The sequence below is a fragment of the Anomalospiza imberbis genome, chromosome 2, assembly GCF_031753505.1.
Source record: "Anomalospiza imberbis isolate Cuckoo-Finch-1a 21T00152 chromosome 2, ASM3175350v1, whole genome shotgun sequence".
Classification (NCBI taxonomy): Eukaryota; Metazoa; Chordata; class Aves; order Passeriformes; family Viduidae; genus Anomalospiza; species Anomalospiza imberbis.
In genome coordinates, this window is record NC_089682.1 from 81,536,608 (window position 1) to 81,550,651 (window position 14,044).

The window sequence follows — 14,044 nt, forward strand, 5'->3', positions numbered from 1 at the left end:
AGTTAGGCTTATCTTAGTATTGTATTCCTCTTCAGTTCACCAGTTGGTTGGATCTTGATCTGTACAGATCTTACACACATAGTGCATCCATACATAAAGAGGTGTTCTTAATGTGCTTTAGGATATGGAAGTATTTGTTTGGGGTTTTTTTGAGTCTACGTAAGTATATTTTTACTAAATTTAGGGCATGGTAGTAAGCAAAGACATAATAAGCAAAGGTCTAAATGAGCAAGGAGCAGAGAAGAGAAATTTAATCTTACCAGACAGATTGCTTGTACTTACAGTAAATGTCATAAAATAAAATAAGCGAATAAAATAGTGGTAGATTTTTTTGCATTTTCTGCAAATATTCAGCTGTATCTCAGCAGTACATATTATTAAATGTTACACTTTGAGGGCAGATATTTCAGGTTTCTATTTTTTTTTTTTTCCTGCTAGAAGGCCTCACACACTGTGACAAGCCTGCAAACTTACATAATATTTTATTACCAACCTTCTGTAGTGTTTTAGTAGCTGAGTTGAAAGGGGAACTAGTTTTTCCTCCTGCCAATCTGGGGTGAAGATATGGAAGATATGGATCCTGGTACAGGCACAAGTACAATCAAAACACTTCTGTCAGTGCAGTATGTGACATACATATCTTCTATCCAGAAAACAGTTGGTAAATTGACAAGCTAAATTGACAAGCCTCCCAAGACAATTAAGCCCCTGTTATCACATTAGTGGGCTTTGTCAGTCAGTCCATTGTGACTTTTGAATTTGTTGGATTGCTCCAGCTGGGTGTTAACATGAAGGAATATTAGAAATACTAAATTTCTGTAAGTTTCCCAAAAGATATGGATGTTTGAGATCTGAAGAAAATTCTGAAGTGTGCGTGCAGCTATGTTACCAGACACCAGAGAACTCATACAAAACCAGATATTATGAGTGTATCAGCCTCTTCAAAAGCTTTGATGAATGCTCAGACATCAAAAAGAGGAAATTCCATCATAATGCATATATCTGTGTGGAAATCAGATTTCATAAATTTCACTGCTCACAGAGAAATCTGACAAGAGATGCCCTGTGACACAAGGAAAAATAATGGTGGGGTGTGGAAGACCATATATGAACAAGCTTCTTGACAGTGGTGTGTTTATGTTTTTTAAATTTTCTTAGGGTTTTCCCATGGCTGAAGGTTTGAAAAATCATTTGATTTATAGATTATTATGTATGATTGCATGCTTGACTCCCAAAGACTAATGCTTACTTTGAAATAGTCTGTCAAATTCTACTCTTGCATTATTTAAGAAGTATCTCCACGGGCAAGTTCAAGGTAACTGCATTTGAGCAAAATGGTTCCTCATAGACAGAACTCTAAAGTGGTGGCTCTGAAAATTTTTCACTGGACCACTGTTCAGTGTTGGATTGCCTGGAGGTTTGTGTCCATCAGAAACTGCTGTGCCTTGAGCTTCTTTCAACAGTAGGTGGTCCTGTTCCTAAAATATTTCCTGGGTTTCTGCACTGGGCACTGTCAGAAAGAGGATATGTTGCAGAACAATGTACAAGGAGGGTGTTTATCTTCATATTTAAACACCTAATTATAGCTCTATGTCTGAATTGGTTTTAAGCTCCTATTACACCCAGGAAAATCGAGGGCTCATCTCAATTGTCCACAGGTTCTGTGGCATAACTGCAAGGCCACAAAACAAGTCTCACAGATATTCTAAGATGCTTCATCTTTCACTTAACCACTACATGTGAGCTACTGAGCTGGGCCCCTGGTTGATGTGGTGAGTGGAGTCCAAAGAAGTCTTTTTCTTAGCTTAAAGCAGACACTTGTATTTGGTCAGAAAATCCTCTTGCTCATCACTGACCTTACTGAGAGCTCAGCTATCTGCCATATATGTGAGCAGTAAATGGAGTGATTCAAACAGCATTTTACTGCTTAAGACACTCTAGAGAATGAGAGAGACCTACACAAATGACATGAGACCTACTGGAGGGTCTCCCTCCTTTGCAGCATAGGCAGGGGACAGGGAGGACACATCTCTGCACAGACTGACCTCCACTGCTGCTTTGCCTTCAGCCTCAGGCATCTGAATGGGGGGCTGATTTCCACCCCCTTGCATACATGTATCTGTATAAACATATTTATATATAGCATATATTTATAGAGAGCACAAATCTTAATCTGCTGTATCAAGGGCCTAAACATTAACTGCTCCCTGAGAGGCTGCTCTAAGCAGAAAAGACTGTTTATATTGCCCCTTTAATTCTTATAAATTTGTTAACTTCCTAAGTTAAACTGCATCACCCAAATGTACAAATAATTGGCAATGGGGATTGCTAGATTTTAAAAGAGAAGACTACCTCAATCAAAAAAGGTTCTATTTGTTGAACCTCTCATTCTTAACAAATTTATACTACTGGCCTCAGCTGATTCCTAACCTATTTTCAGGCACTGAAAGACTGTTAAAATCTTTAGATGAAACTATCTTTGCAGTTGATGAGTTGTCAGGAAGTGAAGGTAGGTAGGTTTGGCAAAAAGGATGCCAGGCAAGGAGGCTTGTGAAGATGACAGCACAGGCAGAAAGAACTGACTGTAGAAGGCAGAAATTTTGGACATCTTCTTTTTTAATTTGTGTTCTGTCCCTATTCTGATTGTAAGTTTGGCTGAGTGCTGTAAAGAGGGGCTCAAAAAACATGAAAAGAAGGAAAAAGAAATCAGCACAGAAAATATGACTTCTTGAAGAGAAATCTGACTTTTACTCAGACCTTATTTTTTAATTACCTTTCTAAAGATTTGGAGTTTCTTTTTTTTTTTTTTAAGGGTTTGACTTGTTCTATAATTTCAAATATTTTTAATAATCTACACTCATCTCCTCATGGTAGGAAAGTACTTTCATTTTTAGCATGAGCTTCAAACAAGAAATATGAAAATGTCAGCAAATAATGACAGAAAAATACTTAATATTTCTGAATCTGTAATACTTCAAGTTTAGGTCAAGTTTGGGTCACCACCTATCTTTAACATAAATCTGTATTTGTTATCACCAAAGTTCTCTGGATTTCTGCAAACTACTAAACCAGAGGATTAGATTAATAGCTGGGAAAACTCATTCTCAATAACACTTCCTTCCAGGAACCTATCTGTAAGCATCCTGATAGTCAGAATTTTTCTTTATGTTGCTAATTAAAAATGGCTCATCATTTTGTACAGGTCAATAAACCGTCGTGTTTCCCCATATTTTGGCATTTGTCTTCAGCTGTGGAATATGATGATTTAGAATTTGTTACAAGGTGATGGATGCATATTGCAGAACACATTGCCTACCTCAATATTGAAATTGCTAGCAGCTCTGTTGGATGGCACAGGGATACCAGCTTCTGCAGTATTTCCTTAGTAATTGTCACAGGTTTTTCTACTCATCCACCCACCTTAGCTCTGATGCATATAAACACAGACAGTTTGGGTTTATTGCCAAGACATAATGGCATTTATGTGCAGCTTTTTTTGAACTTGAAAACAGCCAGCAACCTCCTTAAAACCCAAGAACTAAACTTCTGTGAATTCTTATTTCCATCACATAAGCAATTAGTCAGCTCCACCCTTACAGTTACCTGTGCTACATGTTGTTTTCATGTGCCCAAATGGTTATATGAAAGACTGAATATGCATATATCAATTTTATCCATAAAATGAAATATCCCCTACACAGCCTCTCCCATTCATCCGTCTATCAATGTCAAAAAATTCTAACTAATCAGATGCCACTGGGAAAAAAATACTCAGCTACCCAAAAAAAAATACTCAGCTACCCACTCAGGCAGCTAGCAGTGGAAAGAAACAACATTTTGCCCTCACGTTCCACTTCAAGAATGTGTACTTTAAGCCCGACAAAGAATCTCTGCAATGCCTCCTCCATACTCATTACTAGCAAGACTGTCATTAATCACAACATTCAAAAAAGACATTTAGTTCATAAACTTCTGTAGGAGACATTTTCAAAACAAAAATGATGCTTGAATCTCAATAGACAAAGACTATCCCACAAGAGATTGTGACTGGTATTTTTCAAAGTTACTGGAGGAAGAGGTTTAGATTAGCAAACTTCCAGGCATCATGCAATGCTTATAAAATCTTTCTTTCCCCCTCCTCTTGATCAATACAACTCCCAGTTCAGTTACTAGGGGAAAATTTGAAGGAGAATTAAAAAAATATCAGGGTTAAAGTTTCTGTAAAGTCCATTGTGCAGGTATGCTGGGCCTACAACCTGTACACATTCCGTGGTCTTCTCCAGCAGGGCCCACTGTTACCAGGAGGAAGAACAACTCTGACACAGGAGCTTTCCCACATACACATTGGGCTGTGTGGCAATGCAGGACTGGGAAAATGATATCCCATGAGACTTGGAAAGAAAACAATGGGTCAAAGCTGCCTAAATGCTCTGCACACATTAAGGGAGACTGAGACTGAAGCTGGGTTACAAGTGCAGCTCCAAAGCAGAACATTGGCTTCATCTCAGGACCCTGGGACTCCTCAAAGGGCACTTTCAAGAAGTCCAAAGATACTGAGAGACATTAAAGGAACAGAGTGGGTGATGTGGCCGCATGTAGGGAATCTCCTAGGAGATAGGATCTCTGTCAGGCCTGACAGGGGCTCTGTTAGAAGAGCAGCATCTATGCTGCCAGCATTTCAGAAATGGAAAATGACTCTTCGGGCTCTGTGCTACTTTCATGCTGCTTCCTGACTTTTCACTTTTAGACTTTTTCTCTGTTTCTGCAAATGCTGCCAGCTGGAAGGCACTTTGCCTACAAATCTATCTAGCCTTGTTGTCAGTATCCCTTCCCAGATAGCTTAGGTGAGTGCCTGAACATCCACAGAGGAGTCTGTTCCACTGGCCTAGAAACTTTACTGTACAACATCCTTGACACTTCCTCACACAGGACCATTCCCTCATCCTGGCTGTTCTCTTACAGTCTTTTATTCTCTCCAGAACTACTTAGCAACTGAATAAAAAAAAAAAAAACAAAACAGATGTTGAGACATATTTTGGCATAAGATCAGTCACTGCTTTTTTCTGATGAGAATTGCATCAGTAGATTCAAGCAAAAGACAACATGTATGCTTGTCCTCTTCTTTTCCACCTTCCCACACTCCAAATAATTATCAATCAGATACATGAGTCAAGATTGATGAAATATAACTTTAGCCTTTGACAGTAAAACAATGCCCTTTCTCTCCCTACCTCCCAAAAAGTCCCACAATAGCAAGCCTTCCTACCAATCACCTGATAACTCTTCCTGTCCAAGAGTTCACAATGACTGCTAGCACACTGAATAGCACATAAATACCACAGCATTCCTGAATTCACATCTGACACCACAAGATGTCAGAGCTGCCACCTTCTTACACATGAATTCTTACCTCACACATCTCTTCCAGATGCCATTTCTTATAACAGCACAAAACCACAGCTTGCTGTGGTTACCCCTGCCACAAAATGCTTGTCTCCTTCCTTTCAGTTCTTCCCCTACAGCTAAAGGCTAGAACATACCATACTTAAAGTTTACCGTGGCCAGGGAGAATCCTAGAGGTCCTTACATACCGATGAGGAAGGGTTGCTCACAGTCTGTCTGAAGAGAAAACAGAAACCTAAATGCTGAATCTTTCAGTCCTTCAGAAATGCCTCTATACTTAAAGTTTCAGAGGTTTGGGTTTTTGTCTCTTTTAATAAATATTTTTTCCCAAATATTTAGACGACAGATTGAACTAACCCTTTCTTGGGCCTTTGAGAAATTGCCAGGAAAATCCATGAAACCCAACAAAAAAAATGTTGTATATGCCATGGACTTCCATTTTCAGAGGCTGACACATTGACAAGCAGAAGCCTGGCTTCCTGGCTTGACTTTGGCATAGTAAGTAGAGGCAGGGCTTTTGCATAAAGTAGTTTATGATGTGACTTTACTGCTTGTCCTGGGAGATCAAAAGGTCTCTGAGTGTTGCAGCATGTGGATATAGTTTATTTTCAGCTTCCAACTTCCAGCACTATGCCAGTGATTTCTACTTTTCTCTACATGTGAGCCAGGCACATATCACAGTGATCACATCCTTCTCTGTCCCAAAGTTCTCCTTCCTCTATCAATTCTCTTGTATTTGCAAATGCCAGTCTGGCATTAGCTCAGTATTTGGTTCACACATCTGCACATCTATCCCTAGAGTGTCCACCCAATAAAATACCCTCAAGTATCACAAGACTGACATATAACAGTGAACAGAAAGCATAAAAGCACTGTCATGCGTTTTTTTCTGCCAGTCAGACAGTATTTAAGCACTGCAGTCAGGTTTCCAAGCCCTAAAGCAAGTCTGTCAGCTAATACAATGCTACATGGATTCAAGTCTAGTAACTGAGATTTCAGCTTCACTTATGTGATTTGCAGCATCCTTAGAAGGCAGCTACACCTCTCCTTCAGTCTTCCCTGAATATATACAAATATCTAGATGGTCAGCCCCCCAGCTAATGATCAGTGCCTGGGTTCCCTAAGCAGTACAGCCCACTGTGATTTCGATAAAGGTATTAATTTTTTATGCTGCCTAACCCCCAGCCCATCTGTGGATGCTGTATGCAACTTAACAAGACAAAAATGTTTTCTGCAGATACTAAATTTAAAAGAACAACTTTTTTCCCCCCTCTTAATTTGGCATTCAGCTATCCATCAGGGTAAGCAACAAGTGACTTGGCAGATAATTCAGGACATATGGCTTTGAAGAATGGTAATTTAAAAGTACTTGGACAAGTTTCCTAAACTCATTCACATTAATTTGTGCTATTCTCTTGTGCTCTAGCAGCTGGTACAGCTAAAAAAGTACAGAAAATATAAAGAATATAATGCAAGTGCCAAAAAAGCCCTTCTCCTGAGTTGGATTAATGTATAGTGCAAAAACCTCTCTCAAAAACTGAGAAACAGAAGGAGTTCAAAGACAATTCAGAACTGTTAAACCCACATGCCTCATCTGTAGTCACCAGGTGGCCCCAGATGTATCCATATATTGGTAATTAGGTTAAAACCATTATAACCTATGCGGTCTTTGAAATGCTGAGCCCATCACATATGGCTATTAGGTAGAGCCCCACAGCTCAATGATCAATAGACTAGAGAGTTTAGATCTAACTTTTAACAAGATCTGAACATTGTTTTATAGTTTGAGGATTGTGGGGGTGGGGTTTGTTTGTTTGTTTTACTGGGGGTTTGTTAGGGTTTTTTTGTTTTTGAAGTGGGATTTTTTTTTGGTCTGTTTTGTTTTGGTGGGGTTTTTTGTTTGGTTTTTCTTTTGTGGTTTTTTTTTTGTTTGTTTGTTTCTTCTAGGAGAAAGTGTAAATTAAGATCAGTGGCATCTCCCAATTTGGAGAACTTAAAACTTTTCCAAAAATGCAAAACAGATTGATTAAATGCATTGATTCCTGGTCAGAATTAACATATTGTTGAATTTTTCCCCTTTTCTTTTGCAACACTTAAAATGCTTAAAGCATTAAATTTTGGAGGATAACCAGTTCTTTTAAAAGATACATTTCAGCAGTCCTGAAAAATTCTAGCTTTCTGTTGATACAAGAGGACATTTTCTTCTAGCTCTCTGACATTGACAATGAGAACTTGAATTATATAAGAAATTCTGTGCTTAAAAATTATTTCGTTTTACAAATATAGCTACATTATTGTATGAGGTGAAACTGAAATTAGCTCTGCATCATACATAGGATATTATCTCATGAATATAAAAAAATAGTGAGAGCTAATTAATTTACTTGTGAATCATATCAGGTTTTTTCCAGAAATTCAATGTTCATAACTTTTACCACTAATTAAATACTTGGGAAACTGTTTCTTGTGCTTGGAAGTATGTAGCAAAGTGTTTTTCTTTCTATTATTAACTGTCTTCTGTAGAAATAAAAATTTTCATCAGGTACCAAAAAAAAAAAAAAAAAAAAACCAAACAAAAACAAAAAAAAAACCCCAGCAAAAAAGGTCAACCTCACTGAATCAATGGCAAAATTCCCACTAACTTCAAGGGGCCAGGATTTTACTACACATGGCCAGATTTATTCAAAGAAAGAAAACCAAACAGCCAAAGATATCATGTTGCTAAAAGCACAACCTGAAAATGAATCATTGCCTAAACAATATATCAAATATTTACAAATACCAGCAGTCAAAAAGTAGAATTGCAGTTGGAAACAGTTTCAAAAGAAACTTGAAGGGAGAAAACAGCTTGAAGGAAGAAAAAAGTATATAATAAAAGTATATAATTCTGAGTATTCAGATTTTATCTCTATCACATTGGAATGATTTTTGAGCCAGAAGGTACTTTTTTATTATAGTACATTCAATGTGGCATTACTGCAAAAAATGCCATTGGCATTAACATTCTTTTCAGCATGCCATGTTCCTAAAAATGAACCAGTGTGATTATCAGTGTGTTTTTACACACTTGACACCCATAGAAGCTTAACTGTTGTTGGGATCCCCAGTGCATACAACAGTGAATATGCGTAAGCAACCTATTAGTTAAAAAGCCATTTTATAAGCACTGGCTTGCAAGCAGTGCTTGCAGTGGCAATGGGCAAACCTAGCCTTCTACAAACACAAAAGGAGTTGTCTCTGTTCAAATGATTCATTATTATTCTTCACACTTTACAGTAAGACCCCAAGTGCAACCAAGGAAACCAAGAAAGCATAGCAGGAGCAGCACTCTTCACACCAGCCAGCAGTGGATTCTGGCACTGAAACAACATGCTTAAGCTTCAGTACAGAGAAGGATCCTCTAGATTGGAGCAAAGCAGTTTGTGGATAATATAACATGGTAGTATTCACACAAAAAGTAAGCTTATCTTTTCTCTGCTACAGCATGAAACTTGCCTAATACAAGTTTCACTATTTGTATTCAAGCATTTTCATTACAGCAGCTGTGGCACATACAAAAAAGTAGTCCTGAAAGTCTGAAGAACAGTGTGGAATGTAGGCAGCTATTGTAAGGTGAATTTGTAGACTCCCAAGGCCAAAAAGTGATTTATGCTTTCTTAAAACAAGTAACTGATAAAGACAGCAGGAGGACCTCTCCAGGGATCTCCATTTTTATCCATTGCTACAGGGAGCCCAGGAAGCCAGACCAGAGATGAGACACACTTTTGGATGGCTACCATCAAATGGCATGAACTCTGCCCTGCAAATGGCAACTTCCACTATAGAGGCTGCATAATGGAGAGACAGTGGTTTTAACTGGTTTGGGATAGGGCTGTGCACTGATCCTTCAGGGTCCTGGTACGCTGCACTGAGAAATTCCTATGCACTGTATTCTCATCTGCATTATCAGCTGAGGAATTGTGAAATGAGACAAACATCATGTGAATATAGATTTCTTCCCTTTCTCTGACATAAATCTGTTGTCATTTTACAGGAGCTCTGCTTTTACTATCTGGAAGAGAAGGCAGGTACACACATTTGCAGAAAGATCTAGTATATCTCTTTCTTTCCATAACAAAGAAGCATAGAATTCATGTTATTTTATCAGCAAAAATTATACTTTTTACCTATTATCTGCAATTCTATCCATGGCAAGTACATTATACTGTAATTAAAGTATATTATATGCATTATCTGTAAAAGAGCTGTAATAATTTAACATACTATTCATTGAAATACAGTAATAGAATACCTATAACACACAAAAGTTTAAATTGATGAAAATAGAGTACAATAGTATAACTACTTTAAAGGTTTTTCTTCCTAGAAGAGTCCTAGGAATATCAGAATTTATGGGCTATGTCAACCTGTCTCCACTACTTTCTTAAAATGAGAAAGATTTGCAAGAGGCTAGGTACTTTCCAGAGATGTCTCAAAGCAGTTAAAAGGAAAGCAGAGTAGGTATCAGATCATGAACGAGACTATATTTTTTTAAATTAATGATTTTTTCCTTTGAAAGAAGACAGGGAGAAAGGGAGGGAAGTTTGCACCTTTTTAAGTTGTACTTCATAGGATGGATCAACTGGGTCATGTCCACCAGTTTTGCCTTTCCGAGTTGGGATATGATGACGTCTACATGGATGGGTTAAAACATTCATTGACTTTTATGGGAGTTTCATAATTAATTCAAATGGACTACATAATAACACTACTATTCTCTTTTGAAATATTTGTTTCTTTGTATGATTAAAGATTTCCCAGCCATATCTGCAGGAACAATGCTATCATTATACAGAAGGGAGTTATAGGAAAGACAAAGAAAGACTTTAAACCAAGGCCTGTGGTGACAGGAGAAGAGGCAATAGTTTTAAACTGAAAGAGGGTAGGTTTGGAATGGATAGAAGGAAGACATTTTTTTACAGTTAGGGTTGTGAGACACAGGATCAGGATGCCCAGAGATGTTCAGGGTGTTCTACCCCTGGAAGTGTTCAAAGTCAGGTTGGATGGGGCTTTGAGCAACCTTGTTTAAGGAACGGTATCTCTGCTCATGGTAGGATGTTGGAACTAGACTTGAAGGTCCTTCTGACTCAAAACAATTTCTGACTGTATGATGTATAAACATAGTTGAATACAATGTATTCATCATCAAAGTAATTGATTTTGTGATTTTAATACTGTGTGCAAGGATGATGTTTTGTTTTTCTATTTCTGACCCCCTTTGCACAATTCTTCTCTTTACATTAGACCAGACTAAAAACTCAGAAAATCCTGCACATACCTGCTTCTCTCCACTGGGCTTCTTGTGATTTAACAGCAGCTCCACGGCCCCAACCACCTCCTTCCGTATGGCATGCAACAGAGCATCTCCCACATACACATTAAAACTTAAGAGCAGCTCAATGAGCTCAAGGTTCTCATTTTCAATTGCAATAAGGAGTGCAGTTCTTCCCAGGGGATCAATGCAGTTAATATTGATCTTGAAATAAATTTCTGCCTCCTCCAAAGCTTTCTTTACACTGGCATAATCTCCTTTCTCCACGGCATTCAGATAGGCTTTCTCTGAATGAGACAGTTCGGATTCTGCCCGTACAATGCGAAGAGGGATACGATCTCTGTAGGGAGCATTGATGCTTCTTTTGTAGTAGAACTGGGCCATATTTTATGCCATTCTAATACTTTGTCTCTGCAACATGAAAATAAAGATAAAATCAGTAATTGAGCTTGGGGGTATGGTGCACCAAATTAATATTTGCAATATGTAAATATTTAAAACTCATACTAGAAAGTGGTGTTGAAACATTTTTTATCAAAAGAACGTGTAAGCAAAAGTGGAAGCCAAAACACTGCTTATTTGTAACTTACCAAGTAAAAGCATATCTGTCAGAGTACCCTTTGCTTATATGTTTTTTTAAAATCTGCGGCAAACAAGAAATTATATGATACAACACAGTTTACCACCAGAAGTGTTGCTCCACTTCATCCTCAATTTCTTCATTCAGTTCTGCAAGGACTTAAAGTGCATAGTTGCCTATCTCAAACACTGTAAAGTCCACAGAAAGACTTTGCCATGGGAAAGCACAGAAGGGAGCAACAGGATGGTGACCACCCCAGGTCTGACAGAGGAGAGATCTGGTGAGCACATCCTGCTAGGTGCATCCGGACAAAAAATTCCCACTGCAGCAAACTATGTAGAGAAGCAACTGCTCATACACATATCACTGGTCAAATAAAGATCACCCCAAGTTATGGGAAAGATGGTATCTGCCACCACCAACGATCACCAAAGCCTCTCTCTACCCCTCAAATATGCCTCTGTGGGTAACTTGAACCTGGGCTGTAAGATAAACCACTATGCAGGGACTTGAGATAAGTTAAAGGTGGTACTATTGTCCAAGTGCTGTCTCAGACCTAGGGGGAGGTTAACAAAGCCTGGGGAGAAGAATGGATCACTTATAATGGACATAAAGAATGTAGAATTTATGGGCCACAAGGAAAGGCAATTCAAAAACTGTGCTGAAATCAACTCCAACTGGGTAAAAGGTAATTTCGATGGAGAGATCTTCTCTGACATCCTACAACAACCTATGTGTTGCTTGAGGATTTTGTGTGGAGAACTAAATACAGCTTTTACATCTTTCTAGTCCTGCTCAAATACCCTGACTTATCTGTGGCAGGCACAGACTGCACAGTTCAGTGGTGAGCTTCCCTACTAAGATTTTGATTCAATCTCATATGCTATTTCAAAAACATTCACATAAAATGTTTTTCCAACCAGAGCTTACTAACTTATAAATCAAAACTCAGAACCTAAAAGGAAAAACAAATCCATAGGAGATAAAGTTCCAAGGACTGGTAGGTAATAGTCACAGTCTTGATTCTGAACTTCTCAGTTCTAAAATAGAATTAATATGGAAACATAGCAGATATAAAACAATGCTAAAGTCTTACTTATAGTAAGGCATATAATGTCTGTGCTTTTATTCTGTATACTTTATTAGAGGACTATGCAAAAAATATTCCTTCTAACAAAATGATTTTCTCTTGGTTCTATCTTCCACCTGGAAAAAAAAAAAAAAAAAAAAAAAAAAAAGAAAATAAAATAGGGGAAAGAGGAAAGTGGGAAGAGAAAAAAATTCACCTCAAAAAACAAGGTCCACAAAATATATTTCCCTCTGCTGTTCAATTGGAGGTTTAACACCTTATTAAAGAAAGAACTACAGCTTCTTGTCATTTTCTCAGCTGGTGATGCAAGCTGCATTAACCCACTGTCTTTTTCTCCACTTTTTTCAGTCATTAAAAAAAATATATGTTGAGATTGTACAGCAAGCTATCATACATATTTTTATTATTGTGAGGTTTTAATTAGTCAAAAAGGACACTTAACATAGTGAGGAACATAGTAATTAATCTGCTCTCTCTTTTCTTAAGCAGTGCAATGAGAGATATGTACAAAGGCTGTTACTGAGTTGTTTTCTTTGTTTTCCGGAACAGATCAACACGGCTTGACATAGGCAGGAAAAGGTAAAGAAGACATATGAGAAAGAACTCCCTTCCACATCCATATACAGGAGCTGAGGAATCATCATCCTTTGCAAGATGTTTCCCAGGTCTCCCTACAGGATTTTATCAGTCTACAATCTGGGCTACTAGAGGTTGCCCAGTCTGTGGATTATGTTCTCGTAATCTCACTCTAAGTAAAATAAATTTCATATCCATTGCACAATTTTGTACCCCTGGAACAGATATCACATTCTTAATGCACTGTATTTTATCACTTTGCTTTTCATTCTTTCATTTCAAAACTGCAAGTTCAGTTCAAGAAGGTGAAAATTTTTATGTTAGATCCAAATTAAGAAACATAAATGTAGTTCACAAGGAGGTATCTGCAAGAGAGGTGGACTGCCATATTCCATGGACAGCCACAGACACTTTGAGTTTCATACCCATGTTCCCAAACTCAAGCAGATTGCATGCAGATTGGTGGAAGGGCATCCTGCCTGACTCCAGCTGCCACCTGACAAAGACTTAGGTTTCAACACAGGCTCTATTTCATATCTGTCAGGCAGATGTCAAGTTAACCCACAACAATGTACACACATTATTCAGTTTTTTACTATTTACAGAGCTTCCCAAGACCCCTGAAGAAAACTGAAGGACTGCAAAGAGAGGGTTAATGCTAAAGGCTTCTCTCTCTTGCAAGCACATGAATAAAAAGATAATTGTCTCCACATTTATTGTGAGAAAAAACATGAATTAACTATTATCAATGAAACTGGGCATCAGAGATGTTTATTATAGAAGAAGAGTACAGTCACCTACAGATGGGATCTATCATGATTTCATGAGAATGATTTGGGGGTTTCTTGTTCCTTTGTTTTTATTTTAAGTCTGATGAAGGTCTTTTGTTGCTTCACTGTAAGCCATAAGGAAAACAATTATTGGAACCTTTTTTGTTTACCTTTTCATGATTCGTGAGAAGTAGATCTAAGTTTAGTTTTTCTCTTTTAGAAGAGACATATTAAACACACATTTTCATTCTTTTAAATAGCTGTCCCCCACTAATCTCTTTGTTGCCTGCACCAATTACTGAAAATAATTACCC

General features: G+C 37.9%; 1 protein-coding gene across 3 annotated transcripts in view; it reads right to left on the reverse strand.

Moving 5' to 3' along the window:
* The window catches only part of TRPC4 (transient receptor potential cation channel subfamily C member 4), a 129,250-nt gene that overhangs the window by 69,628 nt on the left and 45,578 nt on the right, over positions 1 to 14,044 (reverse strand). For all 3 annotated transcript variants that reach the window (XM_068182062.1, XM_068182060.1, XM_068182061.1), the window contains exon 2: positions 10,721 to 11,125. In XM_068182062.1, coding sequence (XP_068038163.1) covers positions 10,721 to 11,098 — 378 coding nt within the window. In that variant the 5' untranslated portion in view covers positions 11,099 to 11,125. The remainder of the gene's footprint in view (positions 1 to 10,720; positions 11,126 to 14,044) is intronic.